The 19,111-nt window shown below is 53.7% G+C and overlaps 1 protein-coding gene across 8 annotated transcripts in view; it reads left to right on the top strand.

Moving 5' to 3' along the window:
* CEP104 (centrosomal protein 104) overlaps window positions 1-18,469 on the top strand; it is a 34,626-nt gene extending 16,157 nt beyond the window's left edge. For 6 of the 8 annotated variants that reach the window (XM_027609973.2, XM_027609980.2, XM_027609998.2 and 3 more), the window contains 12 exons: window positions 418-585; window positions 1,202-1,375; window positions 2,801-2,977; window positions 6,061-6,267; window positions 6,665-6,772; window positions 10,790-10,826; window positions 11,161-11,227; window positions 11,772-11,880; window positions 14,066-14,204; window positions 14,356-14,423; window positions 15,006-15,096; window positions 16,047-18,469. In XM_027609973.2, coding sequence (XP_027465774.2) covers window positions 418-585; window positions 1,202-1,375; window positions 2,801-2,977; window positions 6,061-6,267; window positions 6,665-6,772; window positions 10,790-10,826; window positions 11,161-11,227; window positions 11,772-11,880; window positions 14,066-14,204; window positions 14,356-14,423; window positions 15,006-15,096; window positions 16,047-16,162 — 1,461 coding nt within the window. In that variant the 3' untranslated portion in view covers window positions 16,163-18,469. The remainder of the gene's footprint in view (window positions 1-417; window positions 586-1,201; window positions 1,376-2,800; window positions 2,978-6,060; window positions 6,268-6,664; window positions 6,773-10,789; window positions 10,827-11,160; window positions 11,228-11,771; window positions 11,881-14,065; window positions 14,205-14,355; window positions 14,424-15,005; window positions 15,097-16,046) is intronic. The other 2 variants (XM_027610008.2, XM_027609989.2) reach the window with 1 other exon arrangement.
* Window positions 18,470-19,111: the final 642 nt, after the last annotated feature.

Raw genomic sequence — 19,111 nt, 5'->3', positions numbered from 1 at the left:
AACAGAAGCTAGAATTTATGATTTTATGAACGTGTGTTCATTTAAGACTGGGTGTTTCTGTCTAGTACTGACAGAGCTGGGATTGAAAATCTGCCCCTTTCTGGAACACCTGCCCATCCCAGGGGAAATGGTGGCAAAGCAAAGCAGAAGATGGAAGGGTCTCCGTGTGGGAATGAGCCCAGGGGGTTCTCCCCTAGTTCCCAGCTTCCCAGCATTTCTCTTGGCGGAACTTCTCATGTCCCCATGTCTTACGGGTCTTCGGTATTCCACATTAGGAAAGGCACTTCCTTAAACACGCATACTTATTCTGTCCCACAAGAGATTTGTCTCCATGTGTCGGGTCGCACGGTGTTGGGCGGTGGGGTGGCATCACTGACACGCCTGCTCTGAGTCAGGCCGGCCTCCGGGCTGTGGTAGGTCGCCGGGGCCTATTCCAAGACGTGGTCGTACCGGGAGGACGCTCTGCTTGCCCTGTATAAGCGACTGATGGAGACGCCCGCTGGAACCCCGAAGGAAGAGCTGAAGAGCATGCTGCGCGCGTCTGTCTTTCTCGTGAGAAGAGCCCTCAGAGACATAGTGACCCCGGTGAGTCCCCTCTGCCCCCCGTGGCCCCGGGTGAGGTGCCTCAGGAAGTCGGGTGGCCACGGGGGTAGCACAGTGTGTCACTAGGAAAGAAGGTTCTCTAGCAAGAAGTGTGGTCAGTGAAGAGCCTGCGCAGTCTGTCCTCACCTGGCCGCATGCCCTGCCCTTGAACGGGGTCGGCTTCCCCACGCCCTAGAAGCCAGGGTCCGCTGAGACCCGACTCATGGGGACTGATTAAACGCTCAGTTTCTGTTTTTATTTTTCATGGAAGCTGAGGGGCTTGAGGTTATTCCTGGATTCCCCTGACTCTGAAAGGGGCCGCGAGAGTGAGCACGCCCCGGGTGCACACTGCCTGCACGTATGCAGTTAGGAGTGTTCGGGGTGTGGCCTCCAGGCCAACGTGGGGCTCTTTCTGACACTCAAGATGAGAGCACACACCTTCCGTACACGAGGCGCTGCGTTTAGAAAAGCAGTCTTCAGTTCACCCTCACTGGCCCTGCTGGCAGTGTGGAATCTCCAGCATAACGTTCACATTTGTTACTGGCGGTAAATGTCAGGCTTTCTTTGCTGCTGAAATACAGTTACAGGAGCTCCTCTGTTTTTGCCGCTTTTTTCTTAGGTTTTTCAGGCTTCTTTGAAATTGTTGAAAATGATAATTACGCAATATATTCCTAAACACAAACTGAGTAAGCTTGAAACCGCTCACTGTGTGGAAAGAACCATCCCCATCCTGCTCACCAGGACTGGAGACTCTTCTGCTCGCCTCCGAGTCATAGCTTCAAACTTTATTCAGGTACAAATTTCACCATAAAATTTGAAACAGTAACTAATGAGCCCGTTACTACGCTATTTGACTTTCTGAGTACCTTACCAGGTTCTGTCTCTCCCAAGAGCGTTATTGATGCTCCTCGTGACTCCCTGTCATTCTTGCCTGGTGCTCCGAGAGCTGAAGTTTGCCTTCGACTAAAGTATAATTTGACTTGTCTAGTATTTCTCTTCTTCAACGTATGCCAGTAACTTCTAGTAAAAATATATGGAAAATTAAACCAGAATAGAAAACTAGGGGTAAAGAGATAATAAATGTGTAATGGCCTTGATCTAGATAGTTTTGTTCGTTCAGCAAACATGCCTCTTCCAGGCCGGGTATTGTGGGGTTACCAAGAGAGGTATCTTGGTATCTCTTCCCCTGAGTGAGGCCCGTGCTTCGGCTTCAGCAAGTCTATGGATGCCTCAGATTCTATACAACATTCTGTTGGGAAGGACTCCGTAGCTTTCCTAGTTTCTCAGAGGGGTCATTTTTCCAGTATGAAGAACCACTCATCTCATTTCCTTTCACCTGAGTTCTGGGGGGGAATGAAAAAGCAGTACATTATATTAACAGGAAGGTAAAAGTAAGTGATGCTCAAGTCCTACAAGATACTCCCTCTCAGTGTGGCTCAAGATCTGGGGGAGGTGGCACCTTTCAAAAGGAACATTGAAAATGAGAGTGTGTCAGTCCTTCATTTAGTCATTTGTGAAGAGAGTGAGAGGAAGGGCTGAGGAGGGGAGAGGGAGAGAATCCCAGGCAGACTCCCCGCTGAGCATGGAGCCCAGTGCAGGGCTCGATCCCATGACGCTGAGCTGCAGTCGAGAGTCGGACACTCAACCGAGCCACCCATGCGCCCCCAAAACTGATTGCTTTCTATATTGCAACCCATATGCTTCAGTATTTTATCGTTACTCTTTCTGTGTCTCGCTGCTTAAATGCTAAATACATTAATTATAGAAAGACTTACTCGTTGGCAGTGGGACTTCACGCTCTCCCGTAAGCCCACCAGCAGTCCCGTCAGCCAGAAACTGTGCACGGCTACCCCCTTGGCCAATCTCATAAAGACTAACACAATACTCATTTGTTCTAGAATTTTAGAAATTAGAAAACCTTTTTTCTGAAGTGGGGAAATCCTGAGAAATGAAATCTTAAGTTTTAGATCACATTTCTTGTAAAGCTTTCATTTATCTGTGAGTGATCATGGTTTTGTTTTTTATGATTTGGGGTTTTGTTTTTAATCATTATATCTTAAATAGAAATAATGAGGTTATTAGAGATAAATTATTTTACCGCTATTTTTTATTCCCTATTTTTTCCTTCGATTTTTACTTTGAGGATTATACTGAAGTATACTGAGTTGCCTCTAGCATTTTCTAGTACAAATTAACACAGTCATGTTGGTTTTTATAGGAAATGGCCTTGTTCAAAGAAGTTAGGTCTCTCCAAATTATTCCATCTTACCTGGTGCAGCCATTAAAAGCCAACTCTTCGAATCATCTGGCGATGAGTCAGATAGGCCTCCTGGCCCGGCTTCTGAAAGACCTGGGCACCAGGGGCACGGGCTTCACCATCGATAACGTGATGAAGGTAAGCGCACCTCTGGTGCCGAGCCAAGCACTTGAGATGAGCCTGGAGCATGGTGGGCGTCTAGTCAGTGTTCGTTGAATGAACGAGTGAGTGAATGACTTCAGAAAACCAGTCACTGTTTCATCTAACAAAGGCTTCCTGCTCCTCATTCTGCCGCGAGTCGGCACGTACGTGTGGACGTTGGCCCGTGGTGGCGGACAGACTAGGAAGAATCCGGTCGGTAAGAGCTGCAGCGTCACTGGGGATCAAGTATCTGGACATGTAGAGCAGCAGGAACGGACGACCTGATGAAACCACAGACATCCTGGGAGAGAAGCTGTCTGCCAGAGCCAGGATTCCCCCCTCCCTAATTTCGAATGTGATAGAAGCGCACTCTGAGCATACAGCCGGCGTCTCAGCCGGACGAGGAGCTACAGCGCCCTCACAACGGCGCGTTACGGCGCAGCCCATGCATCAGTGCTCCGCATTCCTTCCTGTCCGCGTGGGAAGGGAGGGTCTCCCTTCTCCGTGGATTCCACATGTGCGTCGACTCGGAGACCTGGACCAGGTCCTCACGTAATCAAATGTGCCATCAGGAAAGGCAGGATCATGTCAGGCCACTTCCGCTCATGTGTTTTCTCTGCGGACGAATGATTTAGACGCTGAAGTAAGTAAGCCTTTCAGACACTCCCTCCCTAGACTTCTGGAGCTCTGCGCCCCACTTACCCCACGCTTGGCCTCGTTGTCTCAGTCCTTTTTCTGGTTCTTCTTCATCCTCCTGATCTCGTTAACTTTGGAGCGTCCAGGCCTCCTCTTCTCACTCCTGTGCACACACCTTCCACACCTTCCCTCGCTGACCTCACCTGCGCCTTCCCACCCGTCCGTGGAAGACAGTTTCTGTGTGTGCCCTCCCTGGACGCCTGACTCCCCCTGCAAGCCGTGTCCGCCCCGCGTCCAGATGGAGCGCCTGCCCTCCTCTCTGACCTGCTCCTTCTCAGCCTTCCCTGTTGCCACCAGTAAATGGCAACACCATTCTTCTGTTGGCTCAGCAAATGCCGTGGGCTCTTCCTGCGAATATATCCAGACGCCGACCAGCCTCCCAGCTTCCCTGCTGCACGCAGGTCCAGCCCCCGTCATCGCTTGCCTGGTTAGCCACTGCCAGCTCCCCAGGGGACTTTCCCTTCTGACTCGCCCTGCAGTCACATGGACCAGCCTGTGTCTTGCCTCCAAGTGCAGTTTTCTTGTTGCCCGGCACAGAACATGAAGCCTGCCCCGCACACATGAATGCCCATTACCTGGCGCCCCGCTTCAAGACGCCAGCCTTGGCGTCAGTCCCGGTGAGCTCTGCTGCAGCGGCGAGGCGCAGGGAACGTTGGTCACTCTCCCTCGCGGCCGATGCAGCTACCAAGGAGAGAGGGTGCTCTGCCCCACGCCAGCCTTCAGGCCTCCAACTCCTTCCAGTAGGACGCCACCAGCTTTCTCACATGACTCAGAGATCACCGAATGGAGGAAGCGAGTGGAGGGTGGTGAGGGGGTCTTTATGGGCCGGGCCGCTCCTGCCCACCCTTCCCTGGACCTCAGCGCACGGGGCCAGGGGAGGCGGTATAGGTGTGCCTGGGGCGGGGGGGGGCAGCCGGCCTGTCGAGCACGTAGCTGTATTTGTCTGTATTTGTGCTTGACATCACGCCTGCGTGCTGGAGGGGTTGGTTACTGCAGGAGCGAAGTCCCTGAGTGGCCAGTGGGATTGGGCTCTGGTGTGTATGCAGCAGGGCTGGCTGCACGCAGAGCGGGGAACACGCATCCTCTCCACGGATGAAGTCCGCTCAAAGCCCAACTGGATAATGGAGGTTTGAGAGACAAGAAGGATGTATGAAACGCCCCCTTAACATCTAAGAAGGTGAACTGGCCAGAAATGCCTCAGGTCAGGTCACTGTGCACTGCCCGGAGCCCCCGGGGCACCTGTCATGGCGAGTCTGGCATGGGGCCAGTCAGCATGCTTCTCAAGGCTGCAGGCACGTGACTACACAGGAAGAAGGGGTCCCAGAAGTGACTTAGTGATGGACACATGGGGCAGGAAAGGCTTGAGCGAGGCGACAGACAGGAGGAGACAGTGTTGGGTCCAGAGTGCGCCAGAGGCCCCGATGGGGTTGAGGAATTATCTGGGGAGGGAGTACTAGAAAAAGTGGGAAAGGTGGGAGGTGACCCTCAGAGGGTGGGAGTCCTGGAGGCAGTGCCGTCATCTGGGGTAAAACCAACGGCCTATGGCAGGCTGAGACTGGGAAGTGAGAGCCCGGCACCCGAAGCCCCACAGGCAGATGGCAGTTTACTGAGCGTGGTATCGACAGTGTGGGTTGGGACGAACGTGTCATGGCACAATGCTGTAGAGCAGCGGAAGTGGATCGTGATGGACGAACGTCCTTGACAAAGAAATGTGGAGTAGGAGGAAAGAACGTTTCAGAAAGATAAGCACAGTATACTATTTAGAACGTCAAACAAAAACCCCATGTGTGTACCCAGCACGCGCGCGTGCGCACGCGCGCACACACACACACACACACACACACACACACACACGTAAACCCCTGTCTGGGTGGGAGCGCACAGGCCTGCTTCAGGAGAGCCGTGCCCTCTCAGAGCACGGGAAGACCGTGGGGCCCGGGGGGCTTCTGCTGGGACTCACACCATCACCACGGTGTTTCATTTCTTAGAGATCCGAAACAAACATGGCAAAATTATAACATCGGTTAATGTGGTTGGTGGATGCGTGAAGTTTCTTTTATTTCCTCTTCTCGGTGATTGGAATATTTTATAATATTTAATATGAAGTCTACAGAAGGATATAACCTAAAAAATGTTTGTTGGCATGTTAAATGGAAAAAAGCAAAACACAAACTTATATATAATCCAACGTGAGCTCCGCTGCGTGTGTGAGGGAAACATGGTGAGAAAAACTCGGTGTCGTAATAGCCAGAATTCTGTGGGTGTTGTTCTTTTCTTTTTCAAATTTTTATAATGTGCCTGTATTTCTTTTATGCTGGGGAAAAATAAACTCTGTTGTTGTCAGAATCAGTAACCACAAGAACCCCTCCCAACTTTGTGTTTAGTTTTCAGTGAGCACCCTGGAGCACAGAGTGTATGAGGTTCGAGAGACAGCGGTTAGAGTTATTTTGGACATGTATAAACAGCACCGGGCTTTTATTCTAGAGTACCTCCCTCCCGACGACAACAGCATCCGCAAGAATGTTCTCTATAAAACAATTTTTGAGGGATTTGCTAAAATAGATGGCAGACCTACAGAAGCTGAAATTAGGGTAAGTCAGCTTTTATGAAATTATGACTTAATCCTCTATTGAAGTTATTTGGTCACGAATAAACCGACAGATTACTCAAGGAGCTTCCTGTGCAGGAAACCAGGGAAACCTTGTCTCCCTGAGTTCAGATCCTAGCTCCTCCACGTTCTGCCTGTGAGACTCTCAGTTTCCCCATCTGTAAATAGGAATAGTGACAGACGAGAGGACATGTGTGGTTCTATCTGTCCGTAAACATTTATCAGATTAATTTGGTGAAGGTACTTTGATCCCAGTTATATTGTTAATCTTAGTGACTGTCATAACTTATGAAAAACATAACTCATATGCTGTAACGTTCTCCCAATTTCTAAGACTACCCTAAATAGCTGTTCTAATGGAAAAATAATTTTCATACCAGGCACAGAAGAAAGCAGCTACAGAAGAAGCAGAAAAACGAAAGAAAGAAGAAATTAAAGCTTTACAAGGGCAGTTGGCCGCACTCAAGGACATTCAGGCCGAAGCCCAGGTTGGGAAAGCTACTGTATCCTTCACCCCTGTGCGTGCGCGGACGCCCTGACTGCTCGTCCGACGAGACACATGCACGGCATGCTTGCTTTCCTTTCACGGCGTTATGTAGATGAGATCTGTAGGCTTTGTTGCTTTTTTAAAACTGGTTTGGGGTTACATAAAAGGAATCTTCCATCAGCTGGTTTGAATTAGATACTGACGCCAGGGAGTGCTGCTGCTGCTGCTTAGGAAAACCCAGGGCTACAGGGCGGAGGTGGGGGACAGATTTCCTCTTCGGAGCTCCTAGCCTCCCTCAGAGGCAAAGGAGGAAAATAGCTTGTATGTGAAGATCTGATTCCCATGCGTTGAAGAAGGCAGGTTTCAGGGAAATGTTCCCCCTCAGGAAGCCCCTGGTCCTCAGCCTCTGGGAGACGCTGTCTGGGGGTTCAGAGAGTGACTGCCCTGTTTCTGGGATTTACAGCAATTTCACGACGTTTATTTTGTCATTCACGTCCTTCAGTTGAAAGAAAAGGGGAGAGGGAGTGGGGAGGAGCTCATCACGGAGCATGAGGTTTCAGGGGTGCGGGAGGAGAAGGTTCCGGAGTGTGCTGCGCGGCACCGGGCCTGTTGTTGACGGGACCACACTGCCCACCGCAGGCTGCTAGGAGGGTAGACCTCGCGGTGAGCGTTCTTGCCACGGCTCGGAGAGAGAGAGAAAACACAACTGAGTGGGTGTTGCAGTGGCTGTGGCCCAAAGTCACAGTGATGATCTGGGAGGTACTGGCAGCTGCGGCGAACAGGACAGAGCCGGAGGGCCGTGGAGGGTTTCCTGGGGTGGGGCCTCACACCACGGAGTCAAGGGGGGCTTGGTTTTGTTTTGTTTTTAAGGTTTTATTTATTTTGAGCAAGAGAAAGGGGGAGGGGCAGAGGCAGAGGGAGAAGCAGGCCCCCCGCGGAGCAGGGAGCCCGATGCGGGGCTCGATCCCAGGACCCTGGGACCATGACCTGAGCCGAAGGCAGACGCTGAACGGCTGAGCCCCCCAGGCGCCCCTCAGGGGTGGTTCTTTAAGACATTCATGTTGGGTCCGGTTCTCACAGCTGCTTGCTAAAGCAGGTCCGGCAGGTACTCGACTTTCCCTGACGTCATACAAATAGAGAAACAAATTTATTTTATTTATTTATATTTTTTAGAGAGGGAGAGACAGAGAGCATGAGTGCGAGGGGGGAAGGGAGAGGGAGAGAATCTGAAGCGGGCTCCACGCCCAGTGCAGGGCCCGACACAGGGCTCGATCCCACGACCCTGAGGTCATGACCTGAGCCAAAATCAAGAGTCAGACGCTTAACCCACTGAGCCGCCCAGGTGCCCCAGTGGGCAAACAAATTTTTAAAACTAAGGCGACTTGCCCCAAGGACAGACCTCTCAGTGGTTAAGCCAAGACAGCCGGGCTGTGCTGCTAAACCCCTCTCTCCTGCCCAGTGCAGCACCGGGCCGCAGTGAGCCCAGCCCCAGATGCTGTGGGCGTCACTAAGGCCACGCGCCCCCCCCCATAGATGTCGGTGGAAACAGTGCTGGGTAGCCTCCTCCTCCAGCTTTCCCGGAGCGCATTCGCCAGCTCATCTCCATTCATTACATGTTTGCTGAGTACCTGCTCTGTGCCAGGCACTGTGCTGGGCTCTAGAAATAAGCAGGGAACACCACCAAGTCCTATCCGCCCCACCCCCACAGGGCCACTGCTCTAAGAGGAAGAGACAGTGAAAGAAAGAGCAACACAGGGTGGTCCGTGGGGCGGGGGGCGGACGTGGGCCCGCTGTCCTGGAATGATTGCTTAGGACGATGGAGTCTCTTTGTTGCTTTTACTGTGGTGAAATATTTGTAGCATACTTCCCAGTTTAACCATGTTCAAGTGTGCAATCCTGTGCCGTTAAGTACAGTCACAGGACTAGCACTGTGCCCTCCATCCAGCTCCAAAGCTTCTGGGAATGACAGTATTTTTAGATTGCCTGATTGCTCCCGAGTTTTAGAAAAAAGGATTTGAAAATTACTGATCAGTTTTCTAAGCTATTCAAAGCATCCAGCTTTTGGCATTGTTGACATTGTCTCCCTGCAAAATACACAAACCCATCTCTCTGTCTCTTTTTTTTTTTTAAAGATTTTATTTACTCATTTGAGAGATAGAGAGACAGTGAGAGCATGAGCAGGGGGAGAGGCAGAGGGAGAAGCAGGCTTCCCCCTGAGCAGGGAGCCTGATGCAGGGCTCGATCCCAGGACCCGAGATCACGACCTGAGCCGAAGGCAGACGCTTAACCATCTGAGCCACCCAGGTGCCCCCAAACCCGTCTCTCTTAAGAAGAGGTTTTGATGCCTGAAATCCAGTCCTGCTGAGTTTGCTTTCTGTGTAGGCACATAAATCGTGTGAGCCCCGTGCCAGCTTCATGTTAATCTACTAACCCTCCCCAGCTCTAAGATTGTGTTCTGGTGTGTGTGCCCTGCTCCGTGCTTGGCTGTGACGTAAGTCACTTACTCTGACATGAAGCTTGATTCTCTACAAATGCAGCAGACCGTACCCATGTTTGTAACACATCCCTTAAATGCTACGTGTAGGGCCACCCACTGTCCCTGTTCTCTGAAACTGAAAGTCTGGGAAGGCCCTCAACCCCCCACCCCCAGGCTGGGCTGGTTGGTCCTCACGGGTGCTGTGAGGCGCTCACCACACAGTTGGGCTTTGTAGGGACGATGGCAGTGTTCAGAGAGCCAGGGAGGAGACGTGCTGACGCGGCCGCCAGAGCTCTGGGGCGGGGGAGAGCTGCAGCAGGAAGGCCTGAGCCCGGCCACGGCTTGCCACCAGCAGGGACGCTGTGCTGCTCATAAGGGACCCCTCTGCCTGCTCCACAGCTTGGCGCTCCCCTGCGTCCTTAGCACCCCAGACGCAGGGTGTCTGACACAGGGCAGGAGCCTGGCGGGAAGAGCGCGGCCCAGCCCATCAGACTGAGGGCTGCCTCAGCGTGGGAACACTATGGCACGTTACCCGTTTAGTCCACAAGCGTGCTGGGGACAGTGTGCGCCAGAGAACAGAACAGACAAGAGTCTCCATCGTTGGGGACGCTCGCCTCTTTCAGGGGCGTCGGATGGTGATCAAGATACACGAGTGAGTGCGGAGCCCAGGAGGGGCTGCTGGCTGACACCTTGCTCTGGAGGGCCTCTCGAGGGGAGAGCCCAGGCAAGAGGAGGAGAGGGCCAGAGCTTGAGCACCAGGCCTTTGGAGGGACGGCTGGAGCCAGGTCACAGTAGGCGCTGCAGACTCGAGATGAGGGGACAGGTGACCTAGGAAGCTGGCTGAGGGTCTCAAGCAGAAGTAAATCAGCCTGCCGAGGCATTCACAGGCCCACCAGCCACTGCGTGGGAGGACCCCCAGAAGCAGGCCCCCGGGCCCGGCAAGATGAGGCCTGGCCTGGGTGTGCTCGAAGTCCAGCCTGGGACTTGCTGGCGGGCTGGTGGAGGCTGAGTGGGGAGAAGGTGAGACGTCAGAGGTCTCTCCGAGCGTGTGCCTGGGGCTCTGGAGCCTGATCTGCGATGGTGCGGGCTGGGGCAGCGGCTCGGCCTGGTCAGGAGAAGCTGGGTCCTGGGACCCCCAAGGAGAGAAGGTTTGAACCCTTGGTCATCCGCACCGGGGGCTGTGAGCCCGGGAACCAGGAAGAGCGTGCCTAGCATGAGGAGCCAGGAGCGGGGAGGCGGCCGAGGAGATGGGGCTCCTGGGGTGCCCCAGGCATCCATGGAGAAGGGTGATGGTCACGTGTTGCCCAGAGCCCATGGGCGCTGCGGAGGGTGAGCTACTGGGAAGCGGCAGCAGAGGCAGGAGCCCGTGGTGGGGCTTGTGAGGGGAGGACACACATTTAGACGTTAACGGCTCATAGAGCTCTGTTACTTGCTGGTAAAAAGTCTGAAAACAGAAGAACGTATTTTTGGCATCAGAATGCGTCCTGGACAGACTCTCACTGTGCAGCCATCTGTCCCTGATCTTTCTGTTTTTGTTCTTAGGGGAAAGAAGGCCCCTCGGTGGAGGCGGAGAGTCAGGGTAGGTACTGGGCATGGGGACTGTCTGCAGCGGCCACCTCATTCCCTGAGCAAATATCCAGGGGATGTAAGATTAACACAAGCAGGGGGAGGGGCGGAGGGACAGGGAGAAGCACACTCCCCACTAAGCGCGGAGCCCAACACGGGGCTCCATCCCACGACCCCGAGGTCATGATCCAAGCCAAGATCAAGTGTCGGATGCTCAACCACCTGAGCCACCCAGGCGCCCCTCAACTTGGGTGCTTTTAAATGTATTTCACATCAAACTGATTACTAAAAATTTGAAAATAATTTTTACAGAAGGTTATTTTAAATGCTTTCTATTTTCGTTTCAGACACACAAGGAGGGAAAGCAGCACCCCCGCCAGCTCCAGAAGTCCCAGATAATCACTATTTGGATAAGTGAGTAGAGGTTCTTTAGCCTTTGCTGTGAGGGTCGAAGGGCTTGCCGCGTGCAGGTGCCGCGAAGGAAATATTTTCCCAAGCCCGGCAGGATTATATAAGCTAACTGGCTCTTCTCGGTCATTCGTAAAGGTAGGGAATGGCCCTCCGGACCGACGGGCGCTCCCCCTGCCCCGGGAGAGTCAGGATGCCTTCCCCGCTTTACTCCCAGAGAAGTGAGCAGCCCGTTTGTCAGAACTGCTGTTAAAGGCACAGAATATTGTGACAGCAAAATACTTTTCCCTGTGCAGCCACCACGGCAAATCTACAGGAATTTCAGTAAAATATCTTTGTTCTTGTGACTTAAATAGTGTCTGTGCTTGATTATGCTGACAGTTTAGAATTTGAAGGGACCTTGAGCTAGTTTGTCACAAACACCCGCTCTTCCTACTGCGCACTAGCGCACTGTCCCCCCGCGGACCCCAGGCCGCCCGCAGACAGGGGAGGTGTGCATATTTCTAGACGACCCCCCGTGCCTTCATCTCTGGCTTCTGTTCTGTTCCAGTTTGTGTATCTTCTGTGGGGAAAGGAGTGAGTCTTTCACAGAAGAGGGGCTGGACCTGCACTACTGGAAGCAATGTCTCATGCTGACGAGGTGCGCCCACTGCAAACAGGTCAGTCCCTGCAAGGACAGCCCGAGCTGCCGCCTTCTAAGAGGAAAAGACCTGGGGAAGATAGCTGAATGGAGAGCCCCCTCTGTGTGTGCAGTTGGTGTGTTCTCACTCATTCTCACCGAAGTACGTAACGCGTACGTAAACGTGCACACACACCGCAGAGTTCGCGTGGGTTCTGCTGCAGACCACCACAGGAAAACAAAAACCGCACTAAAGCCAGTCAGTGATGTTTTGGGCTTCTTGGGGCACACACAAGTTATGTCCGCACTGTACTGTGGTCTGATATGTGTGTGACCGCGTGGCGTCCAAAAAACAACGTAAGTACTTGAAAAATACTTCACTGCTAAGAAATGCTAGCCACCGTCTGAGCGTTCCGCAAGCCCTACTCACTGACCACAGGTCACCATAACCAATGTGATTATAACGAACAAGTTTGAAATACCGTGAGAACGACCAAAATGTGACACAGAGACACACAGTGAGCAAATGCTGTTGGAAAAATGGCGCCAACAGCCTCACCCGCTGCAGAGTTGCCACAAACCCTCAGGCCGTAAACAATGCGCTATTGACGAGGTGCCCATATACAAGTCAGAAGTGTTTGAGCCCCTGAACCCCCACAGAATTGTGCCCCCAGCTCCCCAAGCCTCGAAGCCACCACCTCTCCCCCCAGAGTCACCACCATCCCGATTCCCAGCACCACAAGTCAGTGTTTCTTGCTTTTTGAGTTTATGTAAGTGGAATCGTACAAGCTGTAATTATTTCATGTCATGTTAGTCTTCCTGCTGTGTAGCAGTCATTGTTTGAACAGTCCACAATTATCCCCCCATCCTACTGTTTTTGGAAATTGGCTGTGTCCAGTTTGAGGCTACCATGAATAATTCTGGCGTCTGTCTCCCAGTGCGCCTGTGAAGGCAGCATTTGGGGTGCACCCCGGGGGTGGAGTGGCTGGGCGCGCCCCCACTGGGCTGCAGGGCTGACGCAGGTGGTGCTCGGAGGGGCCACACGTCCACGCACCAGCCCGGGCATGGGGGGCTGCTCCCCATCCTCACCACCTCCACGCTTTCTGCGGATGGTGAGGTGAGGCACCTGTCCATCTGTCCGTCCATCTGCTGGCTGCTCAACGGCCCTCTTTTAGAAAATACCTTCTAGTCTCTTGTTCATGGGTTGTTTTTTAAGATTTTATTTATTTTTACGAGGGAGAGAGAAAGCGGGGGGCAGCGGGGGGCAGGGGCAGAGGGAGAAGCAGGCTCCGCACTGAGCAGGGAGCCGGACACAGGACCCTGGGATCATGACCTGAGCCGAAGGCAGACACTTCACCAACTGAGCCCCCCAGGCGCCCTCTGGTTCGCGTTTTAAAATAGATTGCCGGTCTTGCTCTACTGATCTGTGGTCGTTCTTGCTGTGTCTGGACCGGAGTCCTTTGCCAGCCCCAGATGCCATAGCTGGCCTCTCCCGCTTGGGGTCCAGCCTGTCCGTCATCCTGATGTGTCATTTAAGTTTAACGTTGTCCACCGTGTCCGTCTTTCTCATGGTTGACACTTCATGTAGCTTGTTTAAGAAATCTTCTCCTACCCCCCAGATTTTTATCTCTTCTCTGATGCAGTGGCCTTTCTTTTGATAAAGGGGGAGAACGGAGAGAAGGGACTTCTTGCCTCTGCCCTGGGGCTCTTGCAAGCTCTCGCGTGGGCAGACCCCTTCATACCCTCAGGCAGGCAGTGCAGACTCTAGACCCCGATGGAGGTGCTGGCTTCCCCAGCAGGGTGTGTGAGTCTGTGGCATGAAGTTTCGTCATGCGTATGAGTCACTCCTGCCAAACGTACCAGCTTGGCAAGGGAGTCTCCTACCACTCTTCCTGCGCACACTACAAGCGTGAGGGAGCTGGGATTTGGAACCCAGAGGGCCGCACGGCTGAGCTGTCCTGTGGCTTTACTACACGTGTCCCACTGGAATTAACCATCACTCCTCCAGCCTCACCCTGAGCCGTGGCCTTTAGGCGCTGCCACAGTAACATGATGAGAGGACACAGGGTGTTAAGCAGAGCACCAGGAAGGATGGCACAAGCCCTTTGCGCTAGCGGGGTGAGGACTGAGCGAAGGTGCGCGAGCCCGGGTCGTGCAGGCTGGCAGGGGCAGCACACACTGCAGTGTTCTCGGAGACGTGCTTCCTTCTGCATTTCGGAATGCAGGTGGTGGAGATCTCCAGCCTGACGGAGCACTTGCTGACAGAATGCGACAAGAAGGATGGGTTTGGAAAGTGTTACCGCTGCAGTGAGGCTGTTCTGAAGGAAGAGCTGCCCAGACACATAAAAACGAAGGAGTGTAACCGTGAGTGCGGGCCCAGGCGGTGCCCTCCATGTCCCTAGTGCCCCTGGCCTGGGGGGCCCCGCTGCAGAGGGGGTGTCCGGTCAGGTGTGTCCTGCTCCTCGTGCAGGTCTCACAGGAGGAACTAAATCTTGTCTTATTGACACCATTTCAGCTGCCAAACCAGAGAAGCTGGCAAACCGGTGCCCTCTGTGCCATGAGAACTTCTCCCCTGGAGAGGAGGTGAGGGCCTGACGTGGGCAGGGGGCGGGGGTGTTCGGGGAGCACCCCGGTCTGTGGCAGCGCTGCCCGAACAGTTACTCTGTTTACCTGCCTGCTCAGGTGCTTTCCTCCTCCCGCAGCGCCGTGGACCCTCTGGGGGGGCGGGGGGCTCAGCTCTTGGCGGGGGGTGAGTGTGAGGGGCTCTGGCCTCCGTCTGGCCTCTGCGCTCCTCCGCGTGCTGGGGCCCCAGATGGCGTCTAGGCCAGACCACAGCACGCCGGTCCCCTCTCATGACTGAAGCCGAGCCCGGCACGGCGTGGAAATCCCACCTCTCGGGTGCCTGCAGTCTCTTGTCTGGAACCCAGAGGCCGCACTGGGTGTGGGGCCCTCACCCCGCCCCCCCCCCCCCCATCGGCCACGCTGACTCCACCCACAGCTCCGTGCGCTCCCCAAACCTACACGGTGGCACCCAGTCCATGACAACACTCCGTCTGCTGGGTCGGTCAGGAGCTGCAGCTGCCCCTGGTTTCGGCTCTGGCGGAGCTCATCTCGATTGTTCCCTCGGTTGCCTGGTTGACTCACTGTGTGCCTCCTTTGTTTCAGGCGTGGAAAGCTCACCTCATGGGCCCCGCTGGCTGCACAATGAACCTGCGTAAGACCCATGTGCTGCCCAAGGCTCCTGTTCTGCTGCCGGGTAAGGCCCGCGCCTTCCTGCACGTCGGTGCCCGCATGGCGGGGTCCCCGCTCTCCGTTGTCGCTTAGTCTTTGTGTCCTGTCTCCGGCTCTTAGTGAGGAGGCTCATTGCCTGACCAGAACTCTGTCAGCACTAGATGCTTGCACGGATCCTGCCCTTTCTGGAGGCTCCCCAGCAGCGTCATGGAGGCAGCAAACCCAGCCCCCCAGGTGTTCTTAGGGTGCAGACCCTGTTCTCGGCCTCTTTCTGCATCACCAAACCAGAGTACTCAGAAACACAAAGTTAAATGTAGATTCACAGACAATGCCACTACCTGTTTTATAAATCATAATTTTCAACATTTTATGTCAGATTTAGAATGCCTTAGAGGAAAATATGGTATTTTTCATTAGAAAATTATTCCCAACCAAAACACTGTTGGATGCGTAGCTTTATGTTTGGGGTGTGTAAAAGCAAGAGAGTCACCAACACGAGTGTGAGGAGACGTGGGTCCTGGGCTCCGTCCGTTGCAGGCGCCGTGCCGAGGGCTGTGCGCGGCTGACAGGGCCACCCCCCCACCGCCCCCACAGCAGCCTCTTCCATAAACCAGGAATACGGGCACTTGGAGGGGCCTGCCCGGGTTCCTCCGCCCAGAAACGAAGCTCTAGTCTCACGGCCGCCCCTTTCTTCATTTCTGGAGCTGAGCTTCTGAAGCCAGCAATTGGCGAACAGCTCCCTTCTCTTCCCTCCATCCCTGACGTCAGGCTCGTCCTCTGAGCTTCTTCTTTCCTCTCTGCCGGTTCACGTGCACGTCCTCCTCAGCCGGTGCGGCCCATCCTCGCGCCTGCCCTGCTCAGCCCGGGCCCTGCGGACAGAGGGGCCACTGTGCCGTCGCCGCGGCCACACACTCTGTTCGCGTCTCTGTCTCCCTCCTAACACGGTGCCTGTGTTTTGTGTGTCTGTGTGTCCAGCAGGTAAAGGCCCAGCCACGGCCAAATCAGGGACCTCAGGATCAAAGGTTGGAAGCAAGATCCCAACCCCGAAGGGACTGAGCAGAAGCTCTGGCAGGACATACACAAAGCAGTGACATGACACGCGTTCTGTCTCCTTTGTCCCCACAAGGGACAGAGCAAGTTTCCTGACTGTGAACCATCTCTCCTAAAATCTGTCCTTGGACATGGTGACCCATCCACCGCCCCCGCTGTCCCTCCGCTCTCGGCCCCGCTCGTCCTTACCTGTCGCGCCAGCTGCACAGCCGACCGAAGAACCTGCATCCCGGGGCTAGGACCAAGCCCTCCGCAACTTCAAGCAGCCAGGCGTCTGACCTCCCAGCCCAGTGGGAACAGAAGAGCATCAGTGTGTTTGAAGGGCACCGACACCCTTGCCCGGGTGGGTCAGGTTGCGGAAGCTGTAGTGTGAGCACAGCGCTCTCCCTCACGTGCTCGCCGTCATTTCCATAAAGGCTTCACTGTGAACCTGGTGCATGTTGGTCTCCCTCACCCGTGGCAGAATGCCCTCCGGGCCTTGGCGCCCCGGCAGTGGTAACCGGCCAGGAGAGAGACGGCGTGCACGAGGCTCATCGGGCGCCTTCCCCCGCCCCCAGGCGCCGTCTGCCCCCCCCTGCCCGGCGCACCACCTCACCATGTCCGCGGAGCCCACGCTCCCCACTCTCACAGGTCACCGCGCATGGGTCCCCCTGCGGCACTCGTGAGGAGTGCCGGGGCCCGTGAGGAACGTGGGGTCCGCGGCAGTCCCCCCGGCTCCGAGTCAGGGCTGTGCTCAGGGCGCTCACGTCCCCTACACGTGGGCAGCCCCCAGACAGAATTATGAAGTGACTGTCCCCTAATTGTCCTGAGCTCACCTGACCACCTCGGTCGAGCAACCCTCTCCTAAACCCTAGAGGCAGATGTGGCATGGCGGACTCTGGCACGGAGTAGCTTCTACTTCATGTACATCACAAGCGAGCCTCCAGCCCAGACCGCAGAGCGTCTGCCTCGGGCCTGTCGTGCTGCCCCTCACACATCTATGCTGGAATTGGGACCGTAAGTTGGTCCTGTGATGCTTCAAACACCAAACACCACTTCAAATGAGGAACCCAGACCTCGCTCCTGGCCAGCCATCGGGCCCCCGGGCAGTGGGCCCGCGTACGTCCCCTGCAGGCGGCTGTGGCAACCAGCCCGTGTGCGTCAGCAGTCTGCCGGGAGGCGCCCCGGTGTCCCCCCGCGCAGGGCTGTACTCCTCGCCGCCGAGCTTTCCCCGGGGACCCGAGGCAGCTCGCCCTTCCTTTCCCACCGTGCGGCCTCACGAGCGTCAGCAGGCTCTCCAAACACCAGCGAGAACTGGGTGCAATGGATGAAATGTGGACTATATGATTAGTGCGTAAGTATTCTGAGTTCCCAACCGTGTGAAACAGCAAAGTGTATTTTAGAAGACCCCTAACAGCTGTTTGAGTGGTGTACTCCCTGAGTACGTTCGTGACTGTGAATTTGCACGACTCTCTCCATCCTGGGCGAACTAATACCTTCTCATACACAGCAAGAATAAGACTGAGAGAATTACCTTTAAAAACAATAACCAATTGAAAAATAAAAAGTATATGGGGAGAAATAACATAAACCTTCAGTGGACAGAGCAGAGTGCAGATGCCAACCGATGACCCACGAGCCTTCCTGGCCTGGGAACAGCGGCTCAACCTGCCGGCCCGTCCTCCACGTGCAGACCAGCCGCTTCCGTAACCAGAGCAGTGGTGACACGAGTTAGTGAAGGAACGATTCCTTCCTCTCCGATCAAAACTTTCAAATATCTGTGTCCTATTTTCTATATATTATAACATGTAACTTAAAAAAATATTTGTAAAAATACTTAATTTTAGTGATTGACAAAATCGGGTGCATTTAAGACCAATTAGCGTCGTTGGTTACGGAAGAATCGTGCATTTATGTTGAAATGATCCCTAGCAGTGACTTGTGGCCACTGAAAGCCTTACAGAGTTATAGACTATTAAGGAACCACAAATAAAAGATAAAAAATTTGGAAGGAACTGTAAGATCCCTTGGCCATTTATAAACAAATATGTAAATTTGGAACAGGAATTAATAATTGACTTTTCATTACTGAATATGTTGTGGATATTTAACTATTTATTTCTATTATTTTCATATTTCAGAATATTTTATCAAGCTAATTTAAAAAATGTGTATAAATTTGGCATCAGAATACACATGTAAATACTTTTAATGAAAATTTGCAACTTTTTAATGTTTTAACATAGTTTTCTATTTGTCTTTATTTCGGGTACCAGAATTATAATATCTAACTAATATATTTTTGTTGTTACTTCTGGGGCTAGGGGTCACTTCACCCTGAGCATATGAACATAATAAAAAGATCACTAAAAGAGCGTTTTGTCCCTTTTATTTCAAGATTAATATTAAAAGGCAAACAGAGTGCGGTCCACTCTGGCACACAGGCTAGGGGCTCGGCCGGGGGAGGCGCGGAAGGGACAGAGCCCGGCCCCACGATGCAGGGTGTGTGTGGACATGACCTTCCTGCTGAACAAGCTGAAGGACCGTCAGCTCCATGTGACTTGGAGGAAATGGTTGCCCAGCTTTACCCTGTGGGAGGAAACCGGAATGTTCCTCAGACGGCCTCACGGTGCCCACTGGACATCTCCACGCTTGGCCCCCTTGGCCAGAGGGACGGCGATCTTGCTTTCAAATGAGTAAAAAGGCAGGATTTTCTCTGTTCATGTGTGGAGTGACTTTAAGCTTTTAGCAGTTTGGGGAATTGTAAAATCGCTTCTATTTTGAAGCTGTAATGTCCACGAATACATAGTAACGTAAAGCTGAGGGCACTGCGGTTTTGACGGGACAAGGACTTAGAGTGTTCTCTCTTGTTTGGTGACTAGGGCACCTGCGTGGGGGAGGAGCCAGGTGCGCCGCAGCGTGTAGGACGAAGGAGAAGCGCTCCCCTCACCCCTGCCCCGGTGCGGGAGGAGGAGGAGCCCTTCCTTCCTTCCGCGGGCTGCCGGAACTGG

The sequence above is a fragment of the Zalophus californianus genome, chromosome 4 (genome assembly GCF_009762305.2).
Source record: "Zalophus californianus isolate mZalCal1 chromosome 4, mZalCal1.pri.v2, whole genome shotgun sequence".
Lineage (NCBI taxonomy): Eukaryota > Metazoa > Chordata > Mammalia > Carnivora > Otariidae > Zalophus > Zalophus californianus.
Note: the sequence above shows the minus strand (reverse complement) of the source record. Positions and strands in the feature narration are given on the sequence as shown.